This window comes from Stenella coeruleoalba (genome assembly GCF_951394435.1).
Source record: "Stenella coeruleoalba genome assembly, chromosome: 14".
Taxonomy (NCBI): Eukaryota; Metazoa; Chordata; class Mammalia; order Artiodactyla; family Delphinidae; genus Stenella; species Stenella coeruleoalba.
The window spans coordinates 81292850-81312357 of NC_137160.1; the positions used below are offsets into that span (position 1 = coordinate 81292850).

The 19508-nt window shown below is 40.5% G+C and overlaps 2 protein-coding genes across 4 annotated transcripts in view; both read left to right on the plus strand.

Moving 5' to 3' along the window:
* Window positions 1-7069: 7069 nt before the first annotated feature.
* The window catches only part of ANAPC7 (anaphase promoting complex subunit 7), a 48012-nt gene continuing 35573 nt past the window's right edge, over window positions 7070-19508 (plus strand). The window contains exons 1-3 of one of the 3 annotated variants that reach the window (XM_079942206.1): window positions 7070-7305; window positions 11476-11662; window positions 14839-14958. In XM_079942206.1, coding sequence (XP_079798332.1) covers window positions 7205-7305; window positions 11476-11662; window positions 14839-14958 — 408 coding nt within the window. In that variant the 5' untranslated portion in view covers window positions 7070-7204. The remainder of the gene's footprint in view (window positions 7306-11475; window positions 11663-14838; window positions 14959-19508) is intronic. The other 2 variants (XM_079942205.1, XR_013831241.1) reach the window with 2 other exon arrangements.
* Window positions 15602-19465, plus strand: LOC307196830 (cold-inducible RNA-binding protein-like). The gene has a single exon (XM_079942207.1). The coding sequence runs from the start codon at window positions 17090-17092 to the stop codon at window positions 17606-17608; it is 519 nt and encodes a 172-aa protein (XP_079798333.1). The 5' UTR covers window positions 15602-17089; the 3' UTR covers window positions 17609-19465.

Sequence of the window (19508 nt, forward strand, 5' to 3'; positions counted from 1 at the left end):
TCAAGCACCTGGAAGTTGGCAGAAATGGCAATGAAACCTAAGTCTTTCCAAACCCAGGGCTGGCCCTCTCAGCCATTATAAGATGGTCACTTGGCCACATTGCAACTTTTAGTAGAACATTCAGGCAACAAAAGCAGGAGATTGAGGATATACAAGAAATGTAAAGGGCAACTATGCTCTCCAGGACCTTAGCCATCTGATGAGAAATTTGTATATCAAGATAGGAGAGACGAAACACTGAAAGATTGACATGACTGCTCAGTTCTGCCCAGAGAAAGAGCAGGCTGTTATTGCTGAGGTCGCTTGGGGAAGACTTAATGAAGATGGCACTCAAATTAACTGAGCTCAGAACAGGTGAACCAAATTGGGTAGGCTAAATGAGAAAGAAGTATATTGGGCAGCTTTGTGACATGATCAGGCCTGGCATGAAGGAAACGTTAGGGCAAAGAACGTGATGGGGACAAAGCTGCCCTAGCAGGTAATAATGAAGGACCCACGTTTTTGAGAGCCAGGGTCAGGGTTAGACCTTTTTTTTTTTTTTTTTTTTGGCTGCGTTGGGTCTTGGTTGCTGTGCACAGGCTTTCTCTAGTTGCAGCGAGCGGGGGCTACTCTTCATTGTGGCACGCAGGCATCTCATGGTGGCTTCTCTTATGGCGGAGCACAGGCTCTAGGCACGTGGGCTTCAATAGTTGTGGCACGTGGGCTCAGTAGTTGTGGCTCACGGGCTCTAGAGCACAGGCTCGGTAGTTGTGGCGCATGAGCTTAGTTGTTCCGTGGCATGTGGGATCTTCCCGGACCAGGGCTCGAACCCGTGTCCCCTGCATTGGCAGGCGGATTCTTAACCACTGTGCCATCAGGGAAGTCCCCAGGGTTAGAACTTTAAACTGTATTCTATTAGTGGGACAAAGGACATGACAGATTCTCCACACAAGGGCACCATTCTGCTTTTACCTACCATTATGAGAACGATTTGCCTGAACATCACTTTTCCTGCCCCAGTTTTCCCCAAGCCATTCCAGAGTTTCTGTGCTTAACTCTCAAGAACTTTTTTTTTAAACAGTCTTCTTGAGATGTAATTCATGTATCATATAATTCACCCATTTATAGTATACAGTTCAATGGTTTGTAGCATATTACATTGTCATTTTTCCATTTTAACCATTTTAAGTGTACAATTCAGTGGCATTAAATTCATAATGTTATGCAACCACCACCACTATTTCCAAACCTTTTTTATAATCCCAAATAGAAACTCTGTACCCATTAAACAGTAACTCCTCATTCCTCTTCCCCCAGCCCCTGGTAACCTCTAATCTACTCTCTGTCTCTGGATTTGCTTATTTATGTGTCTCATATAAGGGGAAATCATACAATATTTGTCCTTTTATGACTGGCATCTTTTACTTAGCATCATGTTTTGGGGGTTCATCCATGTTGTAACATTCCTTTTTGTGGCTGAATAATATTCCATTGTATAGATATACTCTATTTTGTTTATCCTTTCATCTGCTGATGGGTTGTTTCTACATTTTGGCCCTTGTGAATAATGCTTTAATGAACATCAGTGTACAAGTATCTGTTTGAGTTCTTGTTTCTTACAGTGCTTTAAAAAAAAATCAGTCATCTGCCATTTCATCACAAGTCCTCTGAAGACTTCCCCCTGAACCAGTCATTATCTTGTCTGTTCTTATATTACTATTTAACTTTTTCTTAACATGGTCATGGGCCACGCCTATCATTATTGTAGCCCCAGTGCCTGAAACGAGGTGACGAGGCATTCAAATATATACTGAATGAAGATTACATTTACATTTTCAAGCGGATGGTGAAAGGATAAAGTCAGGACTTTTATGAAATTTAGTTAATTACAGTGCACCAGATGGATTGGAGGGTAGAGAGATGGGAGGGAGAGACACCAGGAAGTAAGAAGCTTTATTAGTGGTTCCCATGTAAGGGCTTAGTGGGTGTTACTGGGAATGTAAAAATAAGGGGAGATTTGCGGGAGATTCTACTGCATTCGAATTAGCAGCTGAAGGTTAGGTTGAGGTTTTTTGTTGTTGTTGTTTTGTTTTTATTAAATTCACCTGTTTCTTCTACTGCCAGGGAATTCCCCAAGGTTGAGTTTTTTTTGTTTGTTTGTTTTTTGGATTTTTTTGTTGTTTGTTTTAGTTTTGAGTCTAGTTGACTTGGACAATAGCAGTTCCTTTGATGAAAATAGGCTGGGTGATGACATAATTTGTCATCCAAACTCTTGAGCATAAAAGAGCGTGCTATAATTAATTCTGGAACAGCAGACATAAACTGGAATTGTCCCGAGCAAACTTCTAGAAATCAATAATTGGAAGTCCTTTGGAAGGGGTGTGGGAGATGAGTTTAATTCTGAGCACTTTGAGTGTGAGGGGGCAGCTGATGGCCTGGGTGATATCCAGCAGCAAACAAAAATATACGTGAAAGCAATAGAAATAAAGACTTGAGAGACAGGAGGTCTTTAGCGGAATTAGGAGATAGAATTTGATCCCTGAGACAAGTCAGCAGTTAGGATCAGGAAGAAGGAAGGACTCAGCAAAGAATCAGTCTAAGAGGTTAATCGGAATAAAGGGTGGATCAATAAAACATGCGAGTCCTAGAGAGGAATTTCTTGGAGGGGGTTGTTAATAGTATTAAAATCTCCAGAAAACTTTATTTTATGGCAGTTGAACTCTAACTCAGCAAGCCTTGTTGGTTTTGCATTTGTGTGTGAATTAGTTGCTCTGTCCTTACTTGTCTGACCATCTCATAAACAAAGTGCCAATCTGGACACCTTAGAACCCTAGAATATATTGCTTTGCCAGCCACTTTTACTGAAAAGAGGGAAAATCATTTGGAAAGATGGCTATATTTATTCCCTCCAGTTGTCCAGGCAAATTCTTTGTCCTAAAGTTACTTTTCCACTGAAAGGAAGGCTATCACTGCCAGGAGACACTTAAGGGATATTAAGTAATGTTTCCCTTAGAGCAATTTACAAGTGTTATGTTTTTCCCCTTGTACAAAAGGCAGATCTAAGAAAAATGTCTAATGGAGCTGGGAGAGGTTTTCATTCTTAGGCTGTTGGAGATTTAGAAATGAACTTAAGTGGAGCAAAACATTTACATTTATAAATTGTTCCTCTAAATGTATCTGATTCAACACTCCATGGAATTCACATCATTCTGCACCTAAGTGGCTTGTCTAAATGTTCATGGCCAGCTGTGTGTCTGAAAAGACCCCTCCAGTTACAAAATTATCATTTTAGAAGATGATGATTCCATGAGAAAGAGGAGGCTTTGTCCCCTTGGATTTATCTCTTGTGTGTCCCATGTTAGTTTAATATTACATGTGTCCTTTGTATAATATGAAAATCAGTATGATCTGACTTACATGAGGTTAATGGAACTTAACCATGGAATCCATCCTATTTTGGAGTAATTTATTTTAAAGAGGATTTTTAAAACATTTCCAGAGGAGGTGATCTCTCCTTTGCTTCTTTTTCTCTATAAATATTTTGCTTCATGCATTCTTTGTGTTGTTTATCAACTCCACAGATGTCTTTTAGCACTATTTCTTTATAGAAATTATCAACGTTTCTCCTGCCATTTAGCTAGTGATATATTCTCCTTCATTCCCATCAGGATATAAACATGTTATTTCTTCCATCTTAAAAAAAAATCTTTATTCTGTTTCCCCCACCTGCTGTCACTCATTTCCTCCTTCCCTTTATAACAGGCCTTCTCAACCTTGGCACTTGGACATTTTGGACTTGATTGCCTCCTCCAATCTACTCTTAACGCATCAGACAGAACAATCCTCTTAAAAAGCAAGTCAGATCATGTTACTTTTCTGCTCAAGACTCTCCATTGGCATCCATGAACTTGTTTCCTACTCCTCTCCCTGCTTGCTCAGCTCCAGCCCACTTACCTCCTTACTCTTCCTGTAACATGCCAAGCTCACTCCTGCTTCAGACCTCTAAGCTTGCTCTTTCCTTTGCTTGGGATCCTCTCCCTGTAGATTTCTACATGGCTCCCACTTTCCTTCCCTCAGGTCTTTACTCATATGTCACCTAATCAGTGCAGCCTTCTCTGATTTTGATTAAAAATGGCAGCCCCTGCCCCAACACTCCCTTTCTTTCTTCTTTACCTTTTAAGCACCTTTAAAAAACACTTATGGAAAATTTAAATATACATACAAGTTGAAAGAATAGCATAATGAACTCCCATGTACCTGCCACTTAATTTCAGTTGATATCAACATTTTGCTAATTTTGTTTCATCTATCTCCCTCCACTCCCAGGAATATTTTAAAGTAAACCCTATACATTTTTCTTCCATAAATACTTTAGTATGTTTTATTACCTTCTCATAATACTATTTGTATTACTTGGTTACTGTTTATCTTTCCTCATTATAATGTCAGCTCCATAAGAACATGGGCTTTTTTTAAAAAAATTAATTTATTTACTTATTATTTGGCTGCGTTGGGTCTTCGTTGCTGCGCGAGGACCCCCTCCAGTTGCGGCGAGCGGGGGCCCCTCCTCGTTGCGGTGCGCGGGCCTCTCCTTGGGGTGACCCCTCTTGCTGCGGAGCACAGGCTCCAGGCGCATGGGCTTCAGTAGTTGTGGCGCACGGGCTCTAGAGCGCAGGCCCAGCAGCTGTGGCACACGGACTTAGTTGCTCCGCAGCACGTGGGATCTTCCCAGACCAGGGCTCGAACCCGTGTCCCAGCAGACTCCCAACCACTGTGACACCAGGGAAGTCCCAGACATGGGCTTTTGTTTTTGTTCCCACCCTCGCTACCAAGCAATCAAATCTTTCTGTTGCTTTCAGTTTATTTTTTCTGGATACTTCATATACATGGAGTCAGGGATTATGTGATTTTTTTTCTTCTGGTCTGATTTCTTTCACCTACCATGACTTTATATTTAGCATAATATTTTTGAGATTCATTCATGTTGTTCTCAGTAGTTTGTTCTTTTCGTTTTTAATTTTTTGCTGAATAGGATTACATTGTATGAATAGACCATATTTGGTGATATAGTCATCAGCTGGTGAACATTTCACTTGTTTCCACTTTTTGCTATTATTAGATGTGGTTTTAATTATGAAATATTTCAAATGTAGAAAAAAGTATAATAGCAAGCATTTATATAATGTTTACTGTGTGTCAGCCATTGTTGCAAGTGTGTTAGATACAATGGTGTATCTAGTATGTTTGACACCCAGAGAAGGTCAATTTTGACACCCCCCCTTCTTTCTTCTTTTTTATTAAGTTTAATTTTTTCAAGCAGTTTTAGGTTCAGAGCAAAACTGAGGGCAACTAACAGAGAGTTCCTATATACCCCTGCCCTCACATGTGCACAGCCTGCCCCACTATCAGCATCTCACATTCAGGGTGCATTTGTTACAACTGATGAACCTACCATTGTCACCCAAAGTCCATAGTTTACCTTAGATTTCTCTCGGTGATGTACATTTTATGAGTTTTGACAAGTGTATGACATGTATCTACCATCATAGTGTCGTATAGAATAGTTTCACTGCCCTAAAAATGCCCTTTGCTCCACCTCTTCTTTCCTCCCCTCTATCCCTGGCAACCACTGATGCTTCTACTGTCCCCAGTTTTATCTTTTCCAGAATGTCATATAGTTGGAATCATACAGAATGTAACCTTTTCAGATTGGCTTCTTTTACTTAGTAATATGCATTTAAGTTTCCTCCCTGTCTTTTCATGGCTGTGCTCCAATAATTGACAAATCTGTTTACACTGTGTATGGAACATGAATACGCAGAGATGATCAGCTTGGCAGTCATTGACAAGTTTTCAGAATTTAAAGGTCAAGACCAGAAACTGTATATTATTCATTTCTTTGCTAATCCAACATGTAGGGTAACAGTTTTTAAAAATACATTAATATAATTAAAAAGTATTAATCCGTTAACTTTTTGTCCTGTAATATTGGTTTTATTTTTTCATTAAAAATTTTACTGACATCATTATTTAGATGAAGTTTAATAAAATAATATTTTCACTGTTTCTTTTCGGGCCATTATTATTAGTCATTCATTTCAGGACTCTTACTGAAAGTTAAAGCGAGGGAGTGGTCAAGAGAATGAGACAAGCCACAGACTTGGAGCAAATATTTTCAAAATATTCTCTGATAAAATCTGATAAAGGACTGCTATCCGAAATACACAAAGAACCCTTAAAATTGAACAACAAGAACACGAACACCCTGGGAATTCCCTGGCCATCCAATGGTTAGGACTCCGCGCTCTCATTGCGGAGTGCCCAGGTTCGATCACTGGTCGGGGAACTAAAATCCCACAAGCCGCGCCCTGCGGCCAAAAAGAAAGAAAGAAAGAAAAAAGAACACGAACACCCGGACTAAAAAATGGACAAAAGAACTGCACAGATAACTCACCAAAGAAGATACCCAGATGGCAAATAGGCGTATGAGAAGATGCTCAATTTCATACGTCATTAGGGAATGGCAAAAATCACAAGATAACACTACACTCATATTAGGACGGCTAAAACTCAACCTAGTCTTTATTCCCTCTGAGCTAGTGAGTAATTTCCCATGGTAAAAATACGTCCTTTTGCACCCAAAGAGTGAAGCCGTACTCCCAAAGGTACACGCAACACCTGAGGGGAGGGGGCGTGGCGCTTTCAGCCTTCGCGCTCGTGCGAGACTAAAAGCAGTTAGGACTGCCCTTGGCGCCTGATTAAAATATCTAATTCCAGCTGTTGGGGATTTTTCCCCCCCCCGCATCCTACTAGTATATTAACTTTTATTTATGATAAATATCAATACATTTTTATTAATTTCTGAGAGTCCTCTCAGACTCATTTCAATTGGGCATGCATTCGTCCTGAGTTGCCTTTTGTCCCCAGCTCATTGTAAGCCCTCCATAAAGTTTGCTGCTTAGAATGATGATGTAACTTTCGCTAAAAACAACCCCCCGCACCCCAAACCAAATCGTACCACCTCACAGGGGGCTTGGCGGGGAAGGAACTGAGGGTTTTGTTTTTGTTTTCGTTTTTCTCAGGCATTTCGGTAGCTGCCTATTATCCTGGGGGCGGTGCCGCGTGTAGACCCGATGGACCCTGGCGAGGCGGCCATCTTGGGGTCTTCCCGAAGGAGCTTCAACCTTCTCTTCGCGCTGGTGCCGCGGCGGCCTTGTTGGGCAGAATGAATGTGATAGACCACTTGCGAGACATGGCGGCAGCGGGGCTGCACTCCAACGTGCGGCTCCTCAGCAGCTTGTTACTTACAATGAGTAATAACAACCCGTGAGTTGAGGCGGGGAGCGGCCTGGGGCTGAGGAGAAAGCGGCGCCGGTTTGGGAACGGGGGCTGAGGGGACCTGGGGATTGGCGGGAAGGAGCGGCTGCGGGCCCCAGCTGAGGTTCCGAGGTCAGCGAGGGCCTCGTCGGGCGGAGCCGACTTAGGAACGAAGTTGAGTTCTCTGGGTCCCCGCGTTGTGCCGGGCGCTGGGATGCGCTCCCTGCGGGGGATGCGGCGAGCGGCTGCTTCGAGAAACGGAAGGCGGGGGCTCTGAGGACCACCCTGGCTAGGGTTTCCCGAAAGTTGGGAGCAGAGGTTTTCCTAAGGAACTTGTCGCCCGGCATAGCGACTGTCACATCGCTGGGCTGACTCATCCCTTCCCAGCTCCTTCCCGAAGAACGTTTTCTCGCTCAACGAGGCTCAAAGAAGCCCAGTCGCCTGGTTTTAGACCCTTGTCCTGCATTTGAGATTGATTTTTTTCCCTGGGTGTGTCAGTAGGGTTTATTTACTTTCTCGTCCCTGCAAACACCTGAAAACGGGAGACTTCCTTGATGGGTGAGAGTGGCACCTTTTGAAGGACTCGCATTGCCCTTTTCACGTTTCCAAAGCTGCCGCTTATGGAGTCTTATTGCGGATGAAGCACAGGGCTATTTCCAGCCTTGAGTGCATGTCGCCCCTGTGCTTAAATTTCTCCCTTTTGGTTAAATTAAAATTCCTTCCCACGGTCTACAAGACCAAACATCTCTCTCTCACTCTGTCTGTGCTCCAGCTTCCCTGGCTATTCTTTCTGTTAACTTGAACACACCAAGCTCGTTCTCAACTCAGGGGTTTTGCATTTGCGGGTCTGCTTAGAGTCCTCGCCTCAGAGCTGCCTCCTCATTTAGGTTTCAGCTCAGATATCCCTCCTAGAGAATTCTTTTTTAAAAACATTTAATTTCATTTTTTATACAGCAGATTCTTATTAGTTATCTATATCATACATATTGGTGTATATATGTCAATCCCAATCTCCCAATTCATCCTACACCCCGTCACTTTCCCCCCTTGGCGTCCCTACGTTTGTTCTCTACTTCTGTGTCTCACTTTCTGCCCTGCAAACCGGTTCATCTGTACCATTTTTCTAGGTTCCACCTATATGCGTTAATATACGATATTTATCTCTTTCTGACTTACTTCACTCTGTATGACAGTCTCCCTCCTAGAGAACTCTTGTCTGGCCACCAGAATTGTCCCTTACCCTCACCATTCTATCCCTTTGCCCTGTTTTATATTCTACATCACTTTTTTTTTTTTAACCAAGATATAATTGACATACTAGTCTCAGGTGTACAACTTAATGATTCGATATTTGTCTGTATTGTGAAATGATCATCATAGTAAGTTTGGCTAACATCTGTCACCTCACATAGTTACAGAAAAATGTTTTTCCTGTGATGGGAACTTTTAAGATCTGTGTTCTTCATCACTTAACACCTAATGAAATCAGCACAGTGCCTGTGTGCAGTACGCACTCAAACGTTTATTGAAGGTGCTAAGGAAATACGTGCAACCTCAGGAAGGTGAAATACCGTGTTCAAGTTCACACATCTAGTAAGTGGAAGAGCCGCAATGTCTGAATTTTGGTCCTTCTGACTCTAAAGTCTCCATTCTGACCCACCACAGTCTACTGCGTCTAAATGGCATTGTAATCTTCTACTGAGGGTGGACCCATTTGCATTTGGCCTGCTCTGGAAGCTGTCTGGGCCACTTAAGGGCGTTGCAGCTGTTCCTACCTATTTCATTTCCATTAGTGCTTTTGGACCTCACTACGGGAGACCCATCATTTTACCACCATCCACTTAGTGTTGACAGTGAGGAGCCCTGGTCTCTGTCGGCCTTCTTTGTTTATTCTGGAGCCTTTCACCTGGTTCTGAGTGATTTGTCAAAGCATACAGTGTCTACCATTGGGAATTTATGCACCAGTTAGTCATTATTCTTGGTTCTTGAAGATGTTACAGGATAGTTAGAAGGAGTTTGGTCCTTTGATTAGACTTGGCCCGTTCTTTATTTTAGGCTAAACTGGCAGTTTCCTTCCTGGCTTCAGGAGGTGTTTAAATTCTGACCTTTATCATTTATATTTTAATATTTCTTAATTGCCAATACACACCATAAAAAAAAATCAAACAGTACTGAAGGGGTATGCAGATAAGTGTCTGATCCTGAGTCTTGACCCTCACTCCACTATTTCCCTTCTCCACAGGCAACAACTTAACAGTTTTTCATGTATCATTTCAGAGATAACTTAGGCATGCATAAGTAGGCATGTATGTTACAATATATAAACATCTGAATCCTTTCTCTGAGTGTAGTATTTCTATCAAATCAACTATTTTCTTTCACATCTTATTTCTCACTAAATATATAGAATCTCAGAGTTGGAAGAGATCTCAGCTATCTGGACTGTACCTTTCAGTCCTTGACTTTCCTTTGTAACTTTATATCCAGTGTTTAGCCTACCTATCCTTTTTTTAAAATTATTTTTTCACTAAGATAAAATTTACATACCATCAGATTCACCCTTTTAAAGAATACATTTCTGTGTTTTTTGTTTTGTTTGGTTTTTTTTGTTTTTGCGGTATGTGGGCCTCTCACTGTTGTGGCCTCTCCCGTTGCAGAGCGCAGGCTCAGCGGCCATGGCTCACGGGCCTAGCCGCTTCGCGGCATGTGGGATCTTCCCGGACCGGGGCATGAACCTGTGTCTCCTGAATCAGCAGGCAGACTCTCAACCACTGCACCACCAGGGAAGCCCCCATTTCTGTGGTTTTAAGTACATTCACAGAGTTGTACAACTGTCACCACTGTCTGTTCCAAAGCATTTGCATTACCTCCAAAAGAAACCCCAAATGTATTAGTAGTCACTCACCAATTCCACTTGCCCCAGCCCCTGGCACCTACTAATCTATGGTACCTATTCTTGAGTATCCTTCATTTGCTGAGCAGTTAACTGTCTCCAGAGTTCTTTGACTCTGACTGTTCTTTCATTTTAAGTGGCTGTAGGTTTTCCCTGTCAATGAAAAAATGTAAACTCTTAACTGGGGGAAGGATGGGATTGGAGATTAAAAATACGAGTTTCCCATTAAGATTGGTGGCCAGTCCTAGGCACTTATAACACTTGTGAGCAATATTCAAGGTTAAAGAAAAGGTTCTGAAATGTATTGGTTCTGTTACGCTGTCCTTAAACCCCTGAGACTCAAGGAAGTAAAAATTCTTGTTAGTGAAGTTTACTTCTGTATGTAAAAAAAAAAAAACCTTTCATCAAATAAGGCTAGTCCTCTCTCATTCTGTTCCACTCTGTCCCACTGGCTTATCCTAGTCTATTCCCATACTTCGGTATTTTAATATTCCCATTTTCTTCAGTATTTGAAGAGTTTTAAGTACCCTCCGAACCTCTTTTTGTTCAGCACTTAGCTAAAAATGATTCAGAGTGGTGAGTTTCTCTTTTCCAGGTTCTTTAACCCTTCTTTGGTAATATTCAGTAATATTAGTTAAGTCATGATTGCTCTCTTTTGTCTGTATTACCCTAAAAATTGATGTTAATATGAGAGTTATGGATATATATCAGACTCTTCAATTAAGAGGGCTTGGGTTAAAGAAGGGGAGGAAAAGATACACAGTTGACCCTTGAACAACTTTCAGGGGAGGGGAGGGGGTGCCAACCTTCCCCACAGTCAAAAATCCACGTATAAGTTATAGTTGGTCCTTTATATATGCATTTCCTCCATATCTGCAGTTCTGCATACATGGATTCAACCAAGAGTGGTGTAGTACTGTAGTGTGTGCTATTGGAAAAAATCTATACATATAGGTTGGACCCTTGTAATTCAAACCTGGTTTGTTCAGGGGTCAACTGTATTACATTTCTCTTTGTATATCTCTGTATTACTGAATTTGATTTAGATGTATCGATTGTTTTTATACTAAAGAGAACAATTTAAGGCAATTTTCTACATGTGTTGACCATATTGACATGAAGTATGACTCTTGCCTCTTTTTTGGGGGAGTAGCACTTAAGGTAAATTTACTTTTTTGTAAACTGTCAGCATAAGGTGTATTAGGCTTATGTAGACACTAAGGAGAGCGTTCTTTCTTACATTTCAAAACAACCCATGTAGGGGGTATACTTTCTTTGTTTTCTAGTGAGTTATTCTCCCCATCTCAGAAGTACCAGCTTTTGGTGTATCATGCAGATTCTCTCTTTCACGATAAGGAATATCGGAATGCTGTGAGTAAGTATACTATGGCTTTACAGCAGAAGAAAGCCTTAAGTAAAACTTCAAAAGTGAGACCTTCAACTGGAAATTCTGCATCCACTCCACAAAGTCAGGTAATTGGAAGTAGATGTGTGATGTGGTTTTGGTTGGTTGGGTTGTTTTGAGAGCAAGAGACGCTGAAGGAATTTGAAAGATTGCTGATTAGATGTAGAAGAAGTAAAATAAAAAGTAATTTTAAAGGGGAGCTGACTGGAGAAACAAAGATGAAAAACCACTTAGATGCAAGAATGCATCCAGCCAAGCACTAAGGGCTAGAAGCAAAGTTGACTCTATGGATGAATCTAAAAATAGAATTAAATTTTAAATTAATTAGTTTAAAAATTAAATGGAATTATCTAGGCTCTAACCAAAGCCTTTCATTGTTCCTTCCTTTTATTTTATTATTTATTTATTTTTTGGCTTAGTTTCCCAACCAGGGATCGAACCTGCGCCCCCTGTGTTAGAAGCGCGGAGTCTTAACCACTGGACCGCCAGGGAAGTCCCTGTTCCTCCCTTTTATACAAACAGAACTCAAAATCTAAAGTGTTTTTAATAATTTTAATGAAAGTACACTCTTAAACTGTAACTCAGTTTTTAGGATAGTGAGCACCTGGGGAAATTTATATAAAATAATCTTATGAATTCCTACTAGTTTTGGTTGCTTGATAATTAGTTAAATAAATGAAGGGTAAAAAATTATAATTTCACCATTCGACAGTCATCCCATTGCTAGAAATTAATCCTAATAGTAGATTCACAAAAGGTTTACAAGGGTATATAACTAAGGCTGCTTATTGTAGTATTGTTTATAATGGTAAGAAACTGGAAGCAAAAGTGTTTATCAGTAGGATCTAGTTAAATTATAATATAGCCCTAGGATGGAATATGATGGAAATATTAAAGAAATGAAATATAGAGGTGTATGTGCTGATGTGGAAAATACTGTGTATATTAGTAAAGAAAATAAGGTTTGAAGCAGTGTGTTCACTACTCTTTTTGTTTAAAGGGGATAGTTTATTTATTTTATTTTTATTTTTTGGCCACACCGCACGGCTTGCGGGACCAGGGATTGAACCCGGGCCCTCCCTGGCCCTGGGCAGTGAAAACACGTTGTTCTAACCACTGAACCTCCAGGGAATTCCCTAAAGGGGATAGTTTATAGTTATATAAGTATATCTTGGTGTATGCCTAAAATATATATGGTTAATATACATGAAAAATTTTCTGTGTGCGTGAAGGAAATACATTTAATGGGAAGCTTTAGGGAGAGGGGAACTTTGACTTTTCAGTTTGAATCTGTCTTTAAATTTAAATTACACATGCAACTTATTTAAGAGGAGTGTCAGTAGAATGAACTGGAAGTGAAATTATGAGTTGTGTTCTGTATTTTTCCACATTAAAAAAAGATACAAAGTAACATCATTGCTTTTTTTTTTAAAGCCTGTACATCTTCCTCTTGTTTCTTTTTATGTAGAACCTTTGTTTTTGTTTTAAAACGAAGCTTTTTTTTTTAAAATTTATTTAATTTTTATTTTTGGCAGCGTTGGGTCTTCGTTGCTGTGCGCGGTCTTTCTCTAGTTGCAGTGAGCAGGGGCTACTCTTTGTTGCGGTGCGCGGGCTTCTCCTCGGGCTCCAGGTGCACAGGCTTCAGAAGTTGTGGCTCGCGGGCTCCAGAGCAAAGGCTCAGTAGTTGTGGCGCATGGGCTTAGTTGCTCCACGGCATGTGGGATCTTCCCGGATCAGGGTTCGAATCCGTGTCCCCTGCATTGGCAGGCGGATTCTTAACCACTGGGGCACCAGGGAAGCCCAGAACCTTTGTTTTTGTTATTAAAGAGTTGATTGCCAGGAATTCTGTTTTCTGACACTGAATGGAAGTCATGTGTATTATCCACACAGACTCATTCATAGAAGTAGTTAACTCCTTTTTTAAAATTTATTTATTTATGGCTTTGTTGGGTCTTAGTTGCTGTGCGCAGGCTTTCTCTAGTTGCAGTGACTGGGGGCTATTCTTTGTTACGGTGAGCAGGCTTCTCATTGTGGTGGCTTCTCTTGTTGCAGAGCACGGGCTCTAGGCACGCGGGCTTCAGTAGTTGTGGCTCGCAGGCTCAGTAGTTGTGGCTCGCGGGCTTAGTTCCTCTGCAGCATGTGGAATCTTCCTGGTCCAGGGCTCGAACCCGTGTCCCCTGTATTGGCAGGCAGATTCTTAACCACCACGCCACCAGGGAAGGCCAGTAGTTAACTGTTTTTGAGCGCTCTGTATGCTTAGCACCATGCTGAACCTTCCATGTGAATCAAATACATTTAATCTTTAAAGAGTCTTTTAAAAAATTGACATACAATTCACAACATAAAATTCATAATTCAGTGGGTTTTAGTGTATTCACAGAATTGTACAACCATCAGTACTGTCTTAATTCCAGAATATTTTCATCACCCTAGAGAAACCTTCTGCCCTTTATCTCCCCAGTCCCTGGGAATCACTGACCTTTCTGCCTCTGTGGGTTTACCTATTCTGGACATTTTATATGAATGGAATTGTGCAATATGTGGCCTTTTGTGGCTGGCTTCCTTTACTTAGCATAATGGTTTCAAGGGTGATCCATGTTACAGCATGGAATAAAGAATCAGTTCTTTATTCCTTTTTATTGCAGAATAATATTCCATTGTATGGATATGCCATATTTTAACTGTTCATTAGTTGATGGGCATTTGAGTTGCTTCTGCTTTTTAAAATAATTAATTAATTAATTTTTATTTGGCTGTGTTGGGTCTTCCTTGCCGCACGTGGGCTTTCTCTAGTTGCGGTGAGCGGGGGCTACTCTTCGTTGTGGTGTGTGGGCTTCTTGTTGCCGTGGCTTCTCTTCTTGCAGAGCCTGGGCTCTAGGCGCATGGGCTCAGTACTTGTGGCTCGTGGACTCGAGTGCAGGCTCAGTAGTTGTGGCGCACAGGCTTAGTTGCTCTGCAGCATGTGGAATCTTCCTGGTCCAGGGCTCGAACCCCTGTCCCCAGCATTGACAGGTGGATTCTTAACCACTGCGCCACCAGGGAAGCCTTGTTTCCACTTTTTGTCTATTATTAATGCTGCTATGAACATTTGTATACAGGTTTTGTGTGGACATGTTTTCAGTTCTCTTGGCTGTATACATAAAAGCAGAATTGCTAGGTCATATGGTACTTATGTTTAACAATTTGAAGAACTGCTGTACTGTTGAAGTAATATTTTGAAGAGATGTTTTCATTTCCTCTTAAGTGTCTTCCATCTGAAATTGAAGTAAAGTACAAAATGGCTGAATGTTATACAATGCTAAAACAAGATAAAGATGCCATTGCTATTCTTGATGGGATCCCTTCAAGACAAAGAACTCCCAAAGTAAGTTGAATTAACAACTTGTTACATATTTTTCTCTTCCCCAGTCCTTCCAACCCTCTTCTGCCATGTTTTCAGGGATTCCATCTGAACATTTTATCCTTGTCTCTAATTGCCACTTTGTTCACCTGTTCTCCCTGTTTAGAGAGATGGAGGAGTGACTTTCTTATGAGACCGTGAAAATTCAGCTAATGAAAGTGGTAGCTGGAGAATAATATTACATATGTTTATTTTTTGGTGTTTCTTATTGTAGGAAATATGATTTGCAGTATACTTCCAGGTAGCAATAATACTTTTTAGAACCTCATTTTTTGCATTCTATAGGTATACGCATTTGATAGTGTGTGTTCCTTTCATTTTCAGAATTAAGACTACAAGATCCTTTTGTACGTTTGATTTGTCAACATATTATAATGTATAGAACACCTTCAACTGAAATCAAAAGTTCTGGTGTCTTGTCTGAGTTTAGGGCATTCAAGCTGTGTGCAGTGTGAACTTGGCACAAGTTAAAAATCTGGCTTTCCTTTTTTTTTTCCTTACTGAGGATAATGGTACTTTCTCTGGTATAAGTTAAGTTCATGTATGTGAGAATACTTTTTAAAAGTACTATTCCATAAGGAGTATTATATTGGGCATCTCTGATTACAGGTTTTTTTGAAGTCCAGTTTAGAAAAACAATGAAAATCTTAGCTCTTAGGAGTAAATTCACATCAGTATTTAATATTCTTCATACTCTCATGTCACCTACCGTCCTCATTTCATTGAAAAACTGTTCTGTGCAGTGTGTGCTTAACAATAAGGAATTTTATAGGTATGATGTCTATGTACATCTTCCTGCCCTTAAAAGAAAAGGAATCATAACCAGTAGGGACCTGGTGTATTTAGTTAGTGTTTTTTCACCCAGGTGTTACTGAGTTTTGAAAGTAAATAATCAAACTTTATGAGAACGTGTTGAAGCATCTCCTCATGTTGAGGATTTATTTAATATTTTCTGAATTTTCAAAAGTAAGCTATTTCCTCAGTATATTTTATGGTGATAGCTGTTATTAAAAACATTTGTAAGTATATTATAGATTAACTTATCTCATAGTAAGCTGGGCGCTCTATACTAAATTATGTTCTGGTACGCTATGAAAGTGTTACTCCAAGAATAATTTTTTTGTATATGTAAAGAGTGTCTTCTTTTGGAAAATGCTGTTTTGATTATAAACTTTGCATGGTACCTGTTCCTTATCTTATTGGAAATGTACCGTAATTTCTTCCTTGATGACTTGAGGGAGTTCAGGGACATTTTTTAAAATGAGTAATGGCAAAGAAGCTGAGCTTTGTATCCAGCACTTTGGTGTTTACAGCCATCATTTCAGGAGAGACCAGAGGAGTCCACATATGTTAGGAGTACATATCTTTCGTTCTTCATTCTGTAGAGCTGTTGTAGCCAGGAGCAAGCAAAGATGTGTGCCTCACACATAAACCTAGAATATTTACAGTTTTTCTTTCTTGTCCGTTAGGGAGTTAACTGGCTTCTCAGTCTGTGTAAAGAACAAGGAAGTGAGTCAAAATAAATGTTTGTTAATGTATGGTAAACACCACCACACATTCTTTCACAATTTTAAAGGAAAATTCCAGTGTGAAATTATTATATCTCGGAAAATCTTCAACTTTTAAGAGAAACATACCAACAAACAATTTCTCACTCAGTTTTTAGAACACGATGACTGCTTGTGTTTATTACTGGTAGAATGTGGCTTTAATGATGCCCACAAGTAAGGATCTGTTTTAAAAAGAATTGACTTTCCTACTAGGTAGTACTCAAAACTCACTCTTTCAAAATGTCAGGTAGTTTAAAGGGAATTTTAATATTTGTTGAGACAGATGGTCCGTCCATCATAGTTTGCTAATAATAAGCAGTCAAGAAAGGATATTAAATTTAATTCTTTTATTTTTTTCAAGTATTGACACTAGTACTGGAGTTTTCCTTTAAGTACCTTTTTTTGCATTTCAACATAGCCTAAAATGGAAAATCTGAGGCCAAATAAAAAATAGTTTTGAGTCACTTTGCACGTTAGTAGCTCGGGCCGTTGTGCCGTGCCATCTTCCCGCCTGTGCCAGGGACCTGCCCGACTCATTGGCCGCCATGGCATCACATGAAGGCAAGCTTTTCGTCGGAGGGCTGAGTTTTGACACCAACGAGCAGTCACTGGAGCAGGTCTTCTCAAAATATGGACAGATCTCAGAAGTGGTGGTCGTGAAAGACAGGGAGACCCAGCGATTGAGGGGCTTTGGGTTTGTCACCTTTGAGAACATCAACGATGCCAAGGACGCCATGATGGCCATGAATGGGAAGTCTGTGGATGGGGGGCAGATCTGGGTCGACCAGGCTGGCAAGTCGTCTGGTAACCAATCCCGCGGGTACCGAGTTGGCTCTGCTGGGGGCCAGGGCTTTTTCCACGGGGGCCGAGGCCGGGGCCGTGGGTTCTCCAGAGGAGGAGGGGACCGCGGCTACAGAGGGAGCTGGTTCGAGTCCAGGAGTGGGGGCTATGGAGGCTCCAGAGACTACTACAGCAGCTGGAGTCAGGGTGGCAGCTGCGGTGACCGGAGCTCGGGCGGGTCCTACAGAGACAGCTGCAACAGTTATGCTACACACAACGAGTAAAAATCCTTCCTGCTCGAGATCGTCCTTCCAGTGGCCGTATATTTAAAGATTTTGGGAGCTCCGCTGAATCGTTAATGTGTAGTGATCACACGTCCTTGTACCCACTTTTGTAGTCTTACTGGTTCTGATCTTGTCAAACACAGCCTGACTGCTTCTGGCCCCCAGATGGCCTTGTTACTACACTTTGCTTTTTAAGGAAGCGCTTTCCATTTTTAAGAGTCTTAAAAACGTTTTGAAGAGCACTTCCAGTTTTACTTTTACCATTTTACTGTGAGCCAAGAGGTTTTTTTCAGAAAATCACCAGGGGTTGTGAGAGTTTTGTTTTTTGTTTTCGGTTGTGTTGCTTTTTTTCTTTTTCTTTTCATTGGGGTCGGCCCCGTAAAGTTGGGTGCCCCGAGTCACTTCTCTTTGAGATTGAACAGACTCTGAATCTGCTCTTTGTCCGAAGCTGAGCAAGTTGTAGCTTTTTTCCAACTCGGTGTCATGTTTCTGAGTGTAGCGTGGTAGAACCGTGCAGGTGGCAGCAGAGCACCCGGGCTGCCCTGGCCTGGGCGTCCACCTGTCCTGTGGGACCCACAGTAGATTTGCAGACATCCCCGAGAGGTTCTTGAAAATGTGTATTTATATTGTCCTTTTTTGCCGGAAGACGTACACATGTCCTGTCAATGTTGTATCTGAAGGGGTGAAGGAATTCTTACAAGCAGTTTTCTTTGGCTTCATGAAGCCGATTAAAAGACCATCTGAATGAAAAAAAAAAGTTTTATTTCCAGTATCCATTATTGCATTGTTTGATTCAGTATGGATTAATGGCGTACTAGATTTTTATATACTATGAGTTTATAATTGGAACAGATGTTGATGTTCTTTATCTTCATAGTAATTTTTAGTAAGTGTCTGGCATACCAAGCTACAGATAATTGAGGAGATTGGGGATTGGCTTTTTTTTTCTTTTGTGCCCTCATGTTGACTGCTTCCTTAGGGTAATGATCTGGCAAACAATGTGTTCTATTTAATACCTATTAATTTTAAATAGGAAAATTGTGTTTTTGTCTTTGTACTATTAAGAATATTTATCCCTTCCCTGTAACTTCTATATTCTTTGGAACTTTTAGGTATTCTCAAATTTTCCCTGTTGCATTTTTAGGAAGGGTTTTTCTTTTTCTTTTTCTTTTTCTTTTTTTTTTCCTTAACTAGAGCTTTTCTGAGTTACATATTTGAATTGTGCTAAAAATGCATTCACTAGATTTAAATAGTGTAGCTGATCTCAGGATCATCATCACCTCTAGAGGTCAGTTAGAGTTTGATTTTTGTAGCATTACTTTGATCAGTCAGACAGTACCTGTGGGTCAAAGCTTTAAGCATTAGAAAGGCTAGAGTCTAGCTGCTAGACCAATTGTCAGAGAGAAGCGAAGTGTTTTATTCTGTATCTGTCATTTCCTTTTTGGGGAAAATTCATCTGATCTTTTTTAATTAGCTGTGTTAAGAATTCCTCACTTTCTCATGCTGTGATATTAATTGCATTTAGAATATATAAACTTAAAAAATAAAATACGTAAACAAGCATTTTTAGGGTAGTTCATCTTCTGTCTTAAAAATCAAGGTAATTAGAATTCTGTAACATTTCTCAAATGAAGGTTACTTCCATTTCCAGAGGCAGCATCTTTGGTCCAGTATTTTTGGACCTTTTGGCTGGGTAAGTGAGAAGAATTTGGGGGGAAATGGGAGGACATAGGAAAAACAAAGTAGTAATTTCCTCTTTGGTTTGAAGAATGGGGTTGGGCTTTATTTCCACACAGCTTTGGGTAGATTTTCCAGTAAAAAGTAGAATAGCTGATAATAAAAATCAGGACTTATTGATGGTGGGATTTTGTTTTTAAATATATACTTACCTTATTGTCCT

What these genes read in the sequence shown, in the direction of transcription:
- LOC307196830 (XM_079942207.1), top strand. Translation starts at nt 17,090, where the DNA reads ATGGCATCACATGAAGGCAAGCTTTTCGTCGGAGGGCTGAGTTTTGAC.